The 16525-nt window shown below is 30.2% G+C and overlaps 1 protein-coding gene across 7 annotated transcripts in view; it reads right to left on the minus strand.

The window, feature by feature from the left end:
* Nucleotides 1-245: 245 nt before the first annotated feature.
* LOC143258637 (glutamate receptor ionotropic, kainate 1-like) overlaps nucleotides 246-16525 on the minus strand; it is a 50753-nt gene continuing 34473 nt past the window's right edge. The window contains exons 8-16 of one of the 7 annotated variants that reach the window (XR_013032443.1): nucleotides 15636-15740; nucleotides 14134-14247; nucleotides 13483-13686; nucleotides 11106-11467; nucleotides 8331-8529; nucleotides 7663-7885; nucleotides 6294-6562; nucleotides 1769-1840; nucleotides 246-1030 (exon numbers count right to left, since the gene is read on the minus strand). Coding sequence is in view for 5 of the 7 variants with exons in the window: in XM_076517885.1 (XP_076374000.1) it covers nucleotides 1519-1608; nucleotides 6294-6562; nucleotides 7663-7885; nucleotides 8331-8529; nucleotides 11106-11467; nucleotides 13483-13686; nucleotides 14134-14247; nucleotides 15636-15740 (1566 nt within the window). In the remaining 2 variants the exon portion in view is untranslated. Of the gene's footprint in view, nucleotides 1609-1768; nucleotides 1841-3379; nucleotides 3402-6293; nucleotides 6563-7662; nucleotides 7886-8330; nucleotides 8530-11105; nucleotides 11468-13482; nucleotides 13687-14133; nucleotides 14248-15635; nucleotides 15741-16525 lie in introns of all 7 variants that reach the window. The other 6 variants (XR_013032442.1, XM_076517888.1, XM_076517887.1 and 3 more) reach the window with 6 other exon arrangements.

A 16525-nucleotide genomic window follows, 5' to 3' on the forward strand; every position in this document is an offset into this window, starting at 1 on the left:
TAGGTTTTTAAGGAAATGGCTTGGAAAGTTAAATGCGGAAATCTATCTATGAAAGCCAGCTACAGTGATTTGAACTATAACGATTTTCTCAAGCTGCTTTCGTTTTTATTTACTATTAGGAGTTTGCAATCGTGTATACCTTTCCATAAGTTAAAACCTGTATAGATTCCTCCTGATTTTGAATCAACTTCTCACCTCAGATGTGACATTTTCTATAAACAAGCTAAAGTTATATTTAATTGTACTTTCCTTACATGCTTGATTTATTTTAATTATGGACAATTATTTTAAGACGTGTCAAATATTTAAATAAGAAAACGTACTTAAGAAGGCTTCAGCATTTAATCTTGGTTTTGTTGGGTTTTTTTTATTATAATGACTGAAGTATACTACTAATAAATGTTGGTGAACAATAAGATCTTTACTGCAAATGTGTTTATTTATATTAGACGTTTATATATGCTTTCAAAACATGCATTCCTTTTCAGAAGTGCTATTTACAAAAGCAATAGAAAAAATGTCTCTGTTATCACATCAGTAATAGAGCACCAGAAGAATGTATATCTTTGTATTATTAGATTACTAAAAAATAATTATCAAACCATTTACCCGGTAATTATTTACTTTAACAAAAACCTAAAATAAAAATCATATTTTTCTTTGATGAACACTGAATATACAGCGTCATATAGTTAAAATGTTTTCACTATACTCCTTTGGATCAATGCAATTTTAAAATATGATTACTAGTTTTAAGATTTTTAGATTTTGACATATTCAGGAAAGTAAATGGAACTTATTTCGTTCTTCGTTATATTTTACCTGAAAATGGAAAGCGATTAAGGACTTACTTTTAGTCTTTCATTTTGATTCCGTTTGTTTAATACAAAACATATCTTATTTATAACCAATAAACGCTTTATGTTTAAATAAACACTTTCAGTGGAATCTCGTGTTGGAACAACATTAATGTAACAACTTTTATTCTGACTAATCTTCATGCTTAATCGTTTCCTCTTGTGTTCTGACACTGAAAAAGAATGAATTTGAAATAAATTCGCAAAAAAATTATTTTTATGATATCAAGAAATGTAATGTTCTTTAAAATGTTGCCTGAATTTTAGAGGAAATACTTTAATAATGACAAATAAGTCAGGAAAATGTTAAATCACATTAGGTAATACAGAATAGTATTATCTTATCCGAGGTCTTTATTTCTATAAAGTGCACTAGTTTATTTTAATGGAAGGATGTGTTATTAATATTCCTTTATAGAACTGCCGTGATAAAATTTCCAAATACTTTTGTAAAAGCGTACAAAAACCACAAGAAAGCGATAGCTACAGCAGAAAAAATCATTATAAAATTATCTTAATTCAAAAAAGCGACAGTTTTCTTTTCTTTTTCAACTTGATATCCGCTTGCAATATCCATGTACTAAGAAATCTCGTAAAAGTGTTAATTATCGTGCCAAAATTAAGTGCAAAAAATGTTAAAAATTGAATTTTTTCAAGAATGTCATTCCGATGAAATTTTAACTCTATAGGAGGACAAAACACAGCATATAATATTTCTTATTTCGCGCGCAAATTCCAAGATGACGGAATTCTGTAAAGGAAGAAAAGTACCGAATTAGAACAATATCAAGCATGAAATAACTTAGAACGACATATAAAATGTGAGATATGTATGTGTGTGTGTGTAACAAATAAATATATGAATACATACACTTTTATTTAAGTATAGATGTAGTAGACAGAAATATTACCTTATTTTCAAATAGCTGGAGAGAGAGCCTTTCCAAATGAAACACTAATACTTTGTATTACAAGTAGAATACCTATGTTTTAATAAAAGAGATGGAAAGATTTCAGCCATATTTACTATTTGGATTAAAATTTACTTTATAATCTAAATTTCTTCAAAACGCTAACACTAGAGAACCCAGTTAAATTTTTTATTTTAAAAAAATTAAATTGTTCGTTTTTTTCACTGTTATGGTTAGTTTACCTTTAACAAAAATTGTGTTACTGCAGAACTAAAAATTTAAATTGATATAACTTGAATCAAACACAAGAAAAATAAATATAAAATAGCCTTTCCACAAATGATTAGTTCAAAAATAGTTAATATCTTAATGTTAAAAAAGTAAGCAGAATTTGAGTATACATTCTACAATGTTTGTGTACTCAGAAACCACCATCATTCTTTGAAACTAGAACACTCAAGCCTAAATCATGGTTCCGCTACATACCAAATGTCATTCTTATGATGTCACGCCCAAAGAATTAAAAATCAAAACGTGAGGTATTAATAAGTGTGTAATTAGTTAATTAGAAATTAATACAAAATTAGAAATGGTAATTGCTTAGACAACAATTTAGGATCACAAAGGATTTTAATCCCTGAAACTCATCTGAATCACCCAATTCTGAAATAAATCAAAGAAAGCTTGTACAAAAACAGCGACCTCAACGTTAATTTTTATACAATAAATACAAATAAGTACAATTAGCAGTATTTAGTTAAATATACTGTTTGTGTGTGTATATATGTTTGTTTTCTTATAGCAAAGCCACATCGGGCTATCTGCTGAGTCCATTGATGGGAATAAATATACTGTTAGAGAGCTAAGAAAAATATAACGAATTTATTTGTTAGTTTATCTTTGGAGAAAAAGATGTGTTATTTTGACTGTTAGTACTGGTATCTAACACATAAAGAGCAGTGATTGTAAACAATTACGTATAAAATTATAATATATCATAATTTGGAAAGATCTGCCATATCATTAAGGATTTGCTTAATTAACTTGTATTTTAAAAATGACATTGAAGTTGCCTTAAAACAAAAAATGTCCCGAGAGAAACAAATACAAATACGTTAGCATTCATTTATTTTAAACACACTTGAAATGTGGAACTGTGGTAAGCTTACGGGCTTACGACGTTAAATTTGGTGTCGACAGAGAAGGTAACCTAGTGCGGCTTTCGTGATGACAAGAAGCTCACTTGAAGTAAAAGTGTCATCTCAAGACGGCTGGTATGCGTATAAATACTTCAATTAAAATAAAGTACAAAACAATGTTTCGACCTTCTTAGGTCATATTTATGGTAAAACAGTAAGAGTACAGACTTATAACTCTATAAAATTCGGAGTCCGATACCCCACAGTGGACACAGCAGAGAGACTTAGCTTTACTCTAAGACAAACAGACAGATATAGTGTTTTAAAAATAATAAATACTCAGACAAACAACTAGAAAGTAGTTTAAAGTTAAAGGAGTAATTCTATACTAATGTAGCAAGTACTGAGAGTTTATAATTAGTTAAACAGAAATCCCCTTGTCATATGAAAATCATTCAATCGAAGTGCTCACCTTAATAGTAGATCCCTTTCTTCTGAGAGCAATAAAGATTAGTAAATTAAAATAACTTTTTTTAAAAAAAGAGTAGCATTAAAAGCAGTGTTTCATATCATAAAGAATTTAAATAAGAAAAAGCTTTTGTGATAAAATTGTACAGCAATCTGGTTTGTTTTGTATTTCTCGCAAAGCTACACGAGGGCTATCTGTGCTAGCCGTCCCTAATTTAGCAGTGTAAGACTAAAGGGAAGGCAGCTGGTCATCACCACCCACCACCAACTCTTGGGCTACTCTTCCAACAACAAATAGTGGGATTGGCCGAAACATTATAATGCCCTCACGGCTGAAAGGGCGAGCATGTTTGGTGTGATGGGATTCAAACACGAGACCCTCAGATTAGGAGTCGAGTGCCTTAACCACCTTGCATCGATCTGTCAAACGTCAGTTGATGTTGGACAATCATTTTGATGCATCTCAACTATTACTTTAAAGCTCTCTGTATGATATTAATAATACGTAATATAGCAGCAATAAAAATGATACGTAAAGTGTACGAAACAAAAGAGATACTGAATCTGAAGATAGTGACGTAATAAGCAGACACTTTTTGTATAATGAGATATACAATAATTGATAAACTATGGATTATTTTACTTGTTTTCTGTGTTATAAATTCATGTAAGCAAAGCTACCTGCGATTTATAACATCAATTATTTTATTATTATTGTTTAAAATAACGTAATATAAATGTATACATTTGTAAAGTGAATTGTTATACATTATAACAAGTAAAAAGTGAAAAAGTATTATGCTCTCCCGAAATGTTTATTTTTATTTTACATTGTTTTACATAATAATGCTTTTAGAAATCAAGTCTGGCATGGACTCGTGGTTAGGACGCTCGACTCCCAACTTAAGGATTGCTGATTCAAACCTCTGTCATTGAACATGTTATCCCTTTCAGTAGTGAGGGCATTATAAAGTGACAGTAAATCCCATTATTTTTTGGTAAAGGAGTAACCCAAAAATTGGCGATAGATGCCGTTGACTAGATACTTTTCCTCTAATCTGTTACTGCTTAGAGACGGGTAAAGCAGATAGCTCTGTAGCTTTGTGCTAAATTTAAAACAAACCAAACATTCAGATATTTTTAGTCATATTTCTATAGGTATAAACAAAATTCAATTATATTTTCACAGGTATAAATTACATAAGCTCTTATAAGAATTACTGATGTTTCTAATTGTGTATGTGAATGCTTCTGTGCATTCTGCACAAATACTGGTTTATGAAGAAATGTTTTTATGTTTTCTAATTTTTGAATTTTTTTTTTTTTAGGCTGTGACGAAACTTTCTAATAACACAATAGCCAAAACGCAGTGTTTTGGAGGCAAAATCTGTCAATGTGTATGTATAATCTATAATTTCAGAATAACAAAGTTTGAAAATAACATCTAGTTTAAGCTCTAACCGAGGGGTTCCTTAACTTCACCAACTCACGATTCGCCAGTGTATCCAAGTAATTTTCTGGGACTCAAAGAAGGGTGTGTTACTGTTTCCATATATTCACTTTTTGTTATTGTTGAAAAACATTTAAGATTCATTAGTCTATAAAGAATTTAAATATTTACGTTTTACATGTCTTATTCTGCGAACTATCCCAGTAACCTTTGCGATTCACAGTTTGGGAACCGCTGCTCTAACCTTTGTACTCTTTTCCTTTTTTAAGCATTCACCGTTGAACTGTTATTCTAACTAAGCCTGAACCGAGCCATGTACGTCTTAACGGATATCGTGTCGTCACACGCTTTATAAGGGTAGCAGTCGTGTCTCATTATTCCGTCATAAAAGAGTAACCTAGGAGCTGAAGATGAGTGTTACTAATTGTTTGTTTGTTTGTTTTGAATTTTGCGCAAAGCTACACGAGGGTTATTTGCGCTAGCCGTCCCTAATTTGGCAGTGTAAGACTAGAGAGAAAGCAACTAGTTATCAACACCCCCCTCCAACGCTCGAGCTACTCTTTTATCAACCGTCACATTGTAAGGTCTCCACGGCTGAAAGGACGAACATGTTTGGTGTGACGGGAATTCGAATCTGCGACCTTCAGATTACGAGTCTAGGGCCTTAATCAGCTAGCTATGCCAGGCCGAGTGCTACTCACAAGCTGCTTTTTCCTTGAGTCTATCAGTTCGAACGACTAGCTAGTGTTTATTTAAAGTATTTGGACTAACTTTAAACAGAAACTGCTGAAGTTTTTGTTTTTGAGCAAAAATGTTAACTTTTTGCGAAAGTTAAGTTCAAACATTTTAAGAATCTATTCAGAAAAATCGTAAATATGAACTTCATACTATACAAGAAAATTTGGAAACGAAATAAATCAGTCAAAGACATATCTTACATAACTTGCTAAAACTAAATGAAAAAACTAAATATATTATATAATTCACCATTTACCACTGCGTTTAACTAGTTTAAGGGAAATCCACCCCTTGTAAGTAAATTTCTATAAGTAACCTTCCTATTTGCCCTTATACAGGGTTAGCGAAGAAGGATGGAACTTTTTGAGACCAGTATAACTGATTAGTGAATGGTGAACCGAACGAAACATTGGATTCCATATTCGTATTTTAGTATTTAAAAAGTAAACGGCTGAATAATAATAGTAATAGAATGGAGTTGTAGTCTGGAGAATAAATTAGTAGCACCAATGCTACACAATTTTAAAATCCTACATGAGAATATATTCACTGTGATGCACAATATATATATATATATATAATACCTTACACATATTCTAGTCTTCTTTTAACTAATTTATGTCTTCTATTAGTGGTATCGCGATAATAATAATACAATTTTTAGGAATAAACAATGCTTTCTTATCTTTGATTCAGTTTATTCAATTTGGTAGACAAACGCAAGACTTACTCTTTCATTCTTAGACAATCGTTTTGTTTTCCAAATAAATTCGATAACCGAAATTATACAAGCAAATCCAAGTCCAGCAAGAAGGACGACAAACATTCCTCCTACGTTGGCAAGGTCAAGTTCACTGGTGGAGGAACTAGTCTTTTTTTCTTCTTGTCCACAACGTTCTTCTTTCTTGTTAGACCACCACTTTTCTTTCAGTAAGTGTAAAACTCCATCCTCCTGCAACCGTAAGATAGCGTTGGAAATTGGAGTTCGATATGGTGATCCTGAAATGTGTTTCACAAACTGTCATCTGAAGTTTTGAAAAATAAATGATTTCAAGAAATTCAAGAACAGCTTGGAATTTTAGAATTAATTCTCATAAATAGAAGACACCTTGTTTGTTCCCTTTTCCAGAGAAGAATTGTAAGCCTAAAATTTCCCTTTTTTTACAACTGATATGAAATTGCTCTAATTAGAGTTAAATATATCAACTGTATTCCAACACAATAAACACTTTATTAACGAAATCTTAAGCACATAAAAGAAGGGCAAAATCAACCAGTAACAATGATAAAGAAATTTAAGCACAAACGAGCAGTTTTGTATGTTTTTGAAATGACGTAACTATGACTTATCTCAGCTAAACTACTAATACTTATAGCAGAAAAACCTGATAGACTATTAACTTAACTGATAACTGGAAAGATAAGAAATGTCTAGCTTTTCCGTATTTATCAGTATCTGGCATCGATACTCAAATATTTATATATGAAAACTAAATTATGACTGTTTAACTCATGTATATCTTTTAATAATATAATATGAATTTTAAGATAAAAAATACTAATATCTGTTAAGTTTCTAACCAAGTACTTTGAACATGTCGTATCTGATCGTTAACTTTCAGTAAATGATGTAAGTATATCATCTATTATGACCAATTCATTCAATTTAGGACAGCAAAGGATGTCCCCACCATGTGTTTTGAATTCTATAGCCGGCTTGAGCAAAAAGTGCCTGAAACTAAAAATAAATAGGAGTTGAGCCGCATCTTGAAGAGTTTTGTAAAAATAAACAATCTTTTGGAATTCCATGGTCTCTATAGTATTTTTAAAGCTAAACATTAATGTTTCACATATCTTTCTAATTCTTTGTAAAAATAAACACTTACATGCATGCATTTCGAAATGGCACTAAAGTAATGATTTTTTTTATGAAAATAGTGTGTATGTCTGACCATAATAATCCGTTTAAGCTGTTAAATAAAATATACGTAAATATTACTGAGACTGAGATTTTCTTCAATAAATCTTTTATTTTCCTGAAGCTAACAGAATTGGAGCTATAAGACATGTAAAGTCACCTAATATAATAGTTTCTATACCTTCTGGAGTTGCTATCCCGTAGCCCTTTGAATCTAATAGTCCACCTATTTGCTCTAATTCACAGTTTCTTTCCGTTATGTACTCAATGGATGTAGATTCCATGAAATAAGCATAATTTCCTTTGAGAACTCTTTCGACACCTTGCTGATTTGAGTCAGTAAAAACCGATGGCTGCGCCTGCATTACAGCCCACATCTTTTTATACGAAAAAATATTGGATTCCTGGAAAATAATTAAGTAGTGTTTCATATAGTATATGATTAATTCTTCGAGCCTAAAATTCTAAATCGAAGCACTTGAAAACGATTACATAATACGATTATATATTAATATATTTTAATTATTCTATGTTGTTATTTTAATAACTTTTTGATTTGGGAAAATTTGTACAAAAGTAAATGATTTTTACTGAATAATAATAAACTTATTATTTTTCTTATGTTTCTCAGTAGTAAAGTATATTATTTAATATGTAGGCTTAACTTCGGAATCAAAGTTTGTGGTGTATTTTAACTGTAATTATCTAGCTTTATATACTGCTTTTAAGCTATCTATCGTTTTTTTAACCTTTGTATTTCTGTTAATACAAGAACATAATTTTGTATGTTAAACTTATTTTGAAGGTTAGTTTTAATTCAAGTTGCATATATTAGAAACTTTGTTCTACCTTGAAAAACGTTTTAGTAGATCCAGAATTTAAGCATCCGTATTGGATTGATGTTTGTGCAGCTAAATCATCAGCACTTTCTATTGGCGATTTCATCCTTTGTATTGTTAAAAACGCCGCGAGATTAGCAGTATACGATGAAATCATTATTAGTGTAAAAAACCACCACATAGTAGCTATAATACGTGTTGATGTTGTTCTGGAAAAGAAATGTATTGTGCACTTGTTAGAAAATAACTAACTTCCAAATTAACTAAACTACAAATAATAATTATTTTACTACTGGAATATAAAATATCAAAACCTCATCCAAAAATACACGATATTCATTACTTGTCTTAGTTATATTTCATCGAGAAACTGAATTAAATGTCGAGAAAAACATATTTTAATGTTTAATCCTTTCTGAATGATCACTTATATTTTAAGTTTTAAATAAATGTTAAACGCCTTCAACAATTTTTACTTTATAGTGCCAAAATTGCGTAAGCACAACATGTTTTATTTTAACGCACTGAAAATTAATTTTACTCACATGCTAGTACTGACAAAATCATATATTCATAAATAGCCAACGTTATGGAAAGCGGTAATTTTTACTGTAAAACCTGTAATAACTCAGTTATTTAGGGAAAGGATTTGTTTTATCCAACAATCTTCTTTTCACAGCCAGTTGCAAATTACAAATCTAATGTGTATAATGTGTGTATATATATATATATATATATAAATATATATACTAAATTCCTGGAAAATGTAATGAAGTAGTGTTGCATATAGCAGTGCTGATTTAGCTCAAACTGTGGGTAACGGTTCACAAACATAAACAAAATAAAGCAAGTTGGTATTACTCGCATTTCATCTTTTTATCCTTGCATTGCGAAACTACTCTTACATTTAGCTTAGCTCCCAATTCACTCATCTCATTTTCTCTAGTGTACTTCAGCAATGATACTTGGGACGCTTCACTTTGGTGTCTTTATTATATTAGTGCCTACTGCTAAAGCAGGTTTCTTTTTCACCCAATTCATTTTGTTTCTATGCCAAGTATTTTTTATGTACTATATAAACCCAAGTCACCTACATTCTAATCATTGCTAGTTAGCTCCACTTTTAAAAGGAATTAACTCACATGATCAAGTAATATGCTATAAGATTATTGTTAATATCACGTCTATTATGATACACATTATTTGGGATGGGAAGCAAATAACCTTTGAGGATGACAAGCGCTTAAAAAGAACCAGAAGTAGTAATGACACCGGATTAAAACTATCCTTACCTGAGTTTAAGAAACGAACTCTGGGAACGAGAGTGACTGAATAGAGTATATTATATTTGTCATAAATCAATGTTCTCTTTCATTCGCTGACTATGAAGCGTTCTTTCAAGAATATATATCTATTTCCAACCAAAGAAAAATAAGTAGGTAATTGCCTTAACTACGGAACGAATATTAAATTCATTGCCTCATTCTGCTAATGATAAGGTTCTTCTCCATCGTAAAATTGTCGACAAATAAAGTGAGGACAAGAAAACTAGCTTGCTGATTGGTCTGTTCTTCTCATTTCTGAGCAGAATTAGTTAAACGTGACAGCAAATAATTGGTTTTAAAATAAATATAAAATAATATATTGTTAATTCTAACTCTAAATTTGATTTATAAATGAATTTGATACAAATTACAGAATTGATTTACTTCATGACAGTTGTTGCTCATGTAATGTGATGATGTAAGTAGCGTCTTTACCACATTGAAGTCTGTCAGATCTAAAACGAATTAATGAGTCCTGGTATTTACCGAAAAGCTTGGTTGACGTTGGACATAGAAAATATGACATGAATTACATAATGTTATACGTTATTCTTTACTTCATATACACCTAAAATCTGCTGGCCATGATACAAGTATTCAGTCCAGTGTTTGCTACTGCACGTTTTTTACCTCAGCATTACGCTTCCATTAGCGGCAATTAATGGCGAGATGTAGATTATAAATAAAGCCATTTTTCAAGCAGATTTTAAATTATTAGTGATCAAATATTATAAAGATGTACACACTCAACTCCTCACTTCATATTCATAGCACGAAATGATTGCACCTTCTTTTTGTTTCTAAGCATAATTGGAGTAGAGAAATTTTGAAACTTTCTGGCTTTAGAATAAAAGGTAAGCAAAAGTTTTCATTTTTGATTCTGATAAAGAGAAATTAGTGTGCGTATTTAATATATAATGAGCAAAACTATGTAATAAACAGAAAAGACTAAAACAATTTTGTTTCTTCTGCTATATTTTTGCTATAAAACTACCGTTTTTAAATATATATTTCAAAAAAGAAGCATTTACATAAATAGAACAACATTGTTTTATGATAAAACAGCTTAAAAGAGTTTGACGATAAAAATTCGGATACTCTTTAAACTATTATTAAAGGACACAAGAAACTAATGTAAAACTAATGTGACTAAATTCCCATATCAACGACCTGGAAAAATATTGGTAAACTAAAATAAAGAAAAATTCATCACTCGAAATAACACACGATTGTGTTAACACTATAAAGACACAAAGAGTTTTAAAGCTAAAATCAGTTCTTACTCAAATACTTTAAATTGGAAAATTAATATATTCAACTGATAAAAAAAATCTAGATTATTAAAGCTAAACATTATTCGCTTATTGCTGTTGCTTTTGAAGTCTTAAGTAATGCAATAAGACCATAAACATTTCTGAGTTTAAAATATAATGTTAAGTTATAAAGCAAACTTTACATACTTCGGAGCTATCTCCGTCCCTTGTTGCATCAGGGATCCTATGGTGAACCAGAAACTATTAAGCAAAGTAAACTGATTTTCTAAAACACCCGAGTCTTGGTCACAGGGGTGGGAAGGCACCCACTCGTAGGGCGTTAGCCGTGCTAGTATAAAAAGAAGTATGCTAACACCCAAGTAGGCTGTAGCCATATAAATCCAGACCTCGAAGGAAAGAGGTGATAGGAAAGAAAATAACTTAGGAACCTTTTTCATGGGTTTCCTGAAAAGAATACTTATTCCTAGATTCATGAAGGGCATTGTGAAATCTACGGCTTCTTCTCTTTCGTAAGTAATGGTCAAGTCGGCAAGAATCAAATCAGCTTCCTTAAATAAAATCAAAATAAAATTAAATCAGTATTTTTATTTTAAAAAATACAATTCAAAAGAGCTCAATTAGACTATAATGTTGAGAAATAGACATCAACTTCTTGGATAGAAAAATAGACAAAAAATACTTACATTTTGGAACGAATAGAATAATATGTTTTAATTAGAGATTTTAAATAAGTAAAATAACATGTTTTAATCAGAGATGCTAAATAAGTAAAATAATGTTTTAAGCAAAGATTTTAAATAAGTATAAAGTAGTGGTAGGTCAGCTTTTATTTTTAATATATTAACAATAAGACTAACAACATTTTCCATGTGAATAAAATATAGCTAGATCAGCTTTTATTTTTAATATATTAACGATAAGACTAACAACATTTTCCATGTGAATAAAATATAGCTAGATCAGCTTTCTTTAATTAATAAAAGAAAAGAAAACTAAACCAATTTATTTCATAAGTGCATAGTGGTTTTGACATAACAGACTATGTACCAGAGGTTCTATAGTTCGGATCCATTGCTGAAAAGAATCGCTTTCATACTTTGAGATAGTGAATGAGTTATAGTTCCGTTGATCAAACCACACCATTGGATTATTGTACCCAAAGAGTAAGTGGCGGGTGCTATTGACAAGCAATCCTTCTTCTAATATGTTACTTCAAAATTAGGTACAAGTAACACAAATAGTCCTTTGTACGACTCTTTAAACAATATTTTCACGTTTGTGTTTTAGCGCAAAGCTACATTATAGGCTATCTGCTCTGTGTCCATCGCGACAAAATAACCTTCACATTTTAGCGTTACAAATCAGCAAGCTTACTGTTAAGCAAGAAAGAAAACATGATTTGAAAACCATGCATTATATATAGTTAAGGTAACTTAACTGAACTAAAGAAAAACATCGAAAGATGTAAATGCATTGAGCAGAAAAAAAGATGAGTCCAGTTAATTTATTTTTTTTATCAACTGAAACAAAATGAACCAGTTTCTTCGAAATCATGAAAACGAAGCAGCATTTACTAAGTCGTGTAAAAACATTATTGCGATTGGTGATTAGTTAATCACACTTCCAACAAATTGTACTGACTTCCGCATGTAGTTATTTTTTAAAACTATCTCTATATTCTTTGTATACCCACTTTTTAACTACAAATTATAAATCAAATAGCATAGCAGAAATCATATAAAAATATACATATATGTTAAACAATTAATATGTATACACAAAGAAATATCGTAGATATACTAATATGGTACAGAGATATTTAAAGTAAACTAAACATTTACTTAAACTAAAGTTACAGTAGAATTCAAGGATCAAAATTAAGAAGATAAGTTTAGAAAAATATTTAAAATTGGTGATAGAAGTTCGTAATTACAAAAGTTTAAATTAAGTGAATTAGGAGCATACATTATAGATACTGGTAATGATACGAGATAGAGTATGTACAATAATTAGACTGAATTAAGTCATCAACTGGATATTGAATAACAGTCTTTGGTGTTATGACCTCAATAACACTCCACAAGGACCAGACTAATCAACTCTTATAGATATACGACAAGCCAATGAAAATTATCTTTAAAAAATTTAAAATAATAAGCACATTAATTAAATATAATGAAGCAATAAAATCACAATTTATTAATTATCCCTTTTAAGTATAAAATTGTTATGTGATTATTATGATGTGTAAGAGGTTTATCAAACAATAAGCAGGTTACAAAATGTATAGGCTAAACATGTTTTTTTTCGTCCATTATTAATACAATATATTTTGATTTTTTCTTTTGTTTATTGTATTTGATCTTTCTGTTTATATAATAACAACAAATAATTGTTTTTTCTTTCCGTTTTTTATGTTGACTGGTATTTTATATTTTTTGCTGCGTAGCAAACTAGATAATCTAGAGTCTAGACAAATCATAAACGCCTGGAAAAATACCCTCTGCGTGTAACAGCAAATAATGTATTTTTGTGTCTGTGGTGATGTGTGAGGTTTACTTACCTTATCGATCAGTTCTCGTATCATGCCATTCCATTCTCCGAGCTCACTCTTAGTACCATGAGCTCCGTCACGAACTAGGTGTATGTGGTATTTGAACCCTAAGATCCTAGAAATCTCTCTTATTATATCTACACAATAGCCTTCAAATTGGTCGTTCCCATTTAGCTGGTCAGTCGGTTCCTTTAACATCGTATAGGGTGGATTCTGGTGGATCATGTCGATTAAGATTCTCCGTTAAAATTGTAAGAAAACTCATTTGCAAAAAAAAAAAGAAACTTATAAGTATGTACAAAAAAGATCGTGTGTTTTTAAACTAATTACTTGATATGTATATAAAAACAAGTTTGATGCTATTTTTTACAAAACTTTTAATAATAATAAATATTCATTTCACTTGTATCAGTCAATGATTTACCAGTAATATACCAATTCTAATATCGCCCAGTGACGATAAGATCCATCAGATGTGGGAGACGTGATAAAATCATAACGACTTGATGGATATTTTGAAATAAAATGTGTTATTATACATTAATATAATTATAGAAAAATTGGTTTAAATATCTCTTAAACTGTTTTTTTGAATTTTTATTAATGTCATTTCATACATATATATTATTTTATATTGTCACGTAGCAGAGTAAAACTTACAATAATTGTTACTATCTTCAATGTTCGGTTCCTCAACTGACGCATGACGTCATCTAAAACTTCCTTATATGGTGTTGTGAACTTAACCCCGGTCTGCTGATTCCATGATCCGACCTGATACAAAGAATAAATTAATTTTTTTTAAAGTAAAATAGGAAAAATAAACATTGAAAACAATTTGAACTAGAATTATTTGCGTATATTTAAATATTGTTTTCGTTTTAGACACCCATCTTGAAAAAGTTATGCATATATATATAGTATTAACTTCCTGCTAGAGCAAACAAGTCACATTAAGTATTAGCTCACTAATAAACAGATGAGGTATATATGTACATCAGAGATATAGTCATTTGTAAGATTTTCCTTAACGTTTCATATGTGATGCTTGGCGAACATTGTGATGTTTCCAGTGAGAATTCACCTCTAATCAAGACATCGCTAAAAATACGTGCTGTTATTTGTTTATTAGAAATATTTAAATATTTCGGTTCTAAATAGTCCCATGACTGTTATTTTACTTCATTTGTTTTTTGTTTTGTTTTTAATTTTGCGCAAAGCCACACGAGGGCTATCTGCGCTAACTGTCCTAAATTTAGCAATGTAAGACTACAGGGAAAACAGCTAGTCATCACCACATACTGCCAACTCTTGGATACTCTTTTATCAACAAATAGTGGATTGACCATGACATTATATCGCCCCTAAAGGCTGAAAGAGCTAGCATGTTTGGTGTGACGGAAACTCGAACCCGCGACCCTCAAATTACGAGTCGAGTGCCAGGTGGTTACCTGGCCAAGCCGTGCATTCGAAACAGAAGGAAGCTTTTATTAGTTTTGTCTTGTTGTCTTAACTATAAGTGCTAAATTTACTAGGTTTTTTGTTTTAGATTACATTCCCCATGGTATTCATCATAGCCATCTACGTGTTATCAATAATAACAAATATACGTATGTATACATATCAATATACAAATAAATATATTTAAGCACCCTCGGATTTACGATGAATTTGAAGTATTTTCAATATTCCAAAAAGAAATTTTATTTATTTCATAAAAATGTTTTTGTTCACAGAAGTTAACAAGCTTAACAACCCATTATAGTTTGGGGATACTTCCACTGAATTTTTTTTTTTTACTAATCTTGACAAAAACGTACTACATTTATTAACACAACATAAATGTATGGATAAAAAATATTTTTCATTGGATGTGTATAAACAGTATAAGCTAATCAGGTTTTTTTAGGAAAGTAGAAGATTTCTGCTTACTATGATAATAATATATCATTTACCGGGTAGTATTATTAAAATAATCATCATACATTCATATATTTTTCTTATTTCGGAACGTGAACATTTTTAGCAGTACGCTATTTGGGCAAAAGCATTATAGCGTTATATATATCTCTTTGAGAGAATATGTTTTTACTGTTAACTTTAAGAAAATATTTATAATATACATTTTAAGATTTAGGAGACACTTTTTTTATGAAACTTGCCTTTTTGAGTCCCTCTTCTTTCAATTCAAGGATGTCAAGTGAAATACTGGTTCGCATCCCATTTTGATCAAATTCAACTAATCCTGTGAGACCTTTAAATTTTACCTGCCACGTACGATAAACAGCAAGAATTTATATAAGGAAATGATTAATGAAAGTAAATATTCGTATTTCATATTGATTGCCTTGTTAAAAAGAAGATTGCCTTGATAACCGGAAACATTCATATATATTATATTCAGTTATTTTATAAATGGAAAGTTAAGAAGAGCTTTTTAATTTTATTCTTTTAGTATCACTGCAGCTTATTATTCTGGTCGAAGATGATTGCAAAATACTATTTTCATATCGTTCGGCTTAACTGCTGTTTGGAATTATTCAATACATTATTGAATTTCTTTACATGCTGCTCACTTTTTTAAAGAATTGGTATTCAAAACATTTCTATCCACTAACGAGCTTTTTCATAGCATATCATGCACAAATGCTATGCAATGGTATGATGCAATAAACAGTTTTTGTCAACTTTTTGAATAATTAAATATCCTAATTTTTTACCATTTATCTGTTTTATTTGTTTAATAACTTCAGTTATCGATATCAATCGATTATCTGGATTAATAAAACACCACTTACTCCTAAAATGAGTTTCAGGCTATAATTTCTTGGATTTGGTAAAACTTCTACTCTAGTAAAGGTAATGGTTAGGCCTGATAATGGATCGGTGCACAAAAATGTTGTATCATATAATAAAGACTTATTAACAATAAAAGTAGGATATTTTTATGTCAATTCGATATTTACGTTTATTACTTGTGTTAAGAGATAGATAACATTCATCTGCTATTCTATGTATTTAAAAGTATATTGTATCATGCAAGTATAAAATG

Source organism: Tachypleus tridentatus, chromosome 8 (genome assembly GCF_004210375.1).
Source record: "Tachypleus tridentatus isolate NWPU-2018 chromosome 8, ASM421037v1, whole genome shotgun sequence".
Taxonomy (NCBI): Eukaryota; Metazoa; Arthropoda; class Merostomata; order Xiphosura; family Limulidae; genus Tachypleus; species Tachypleus tridentatus.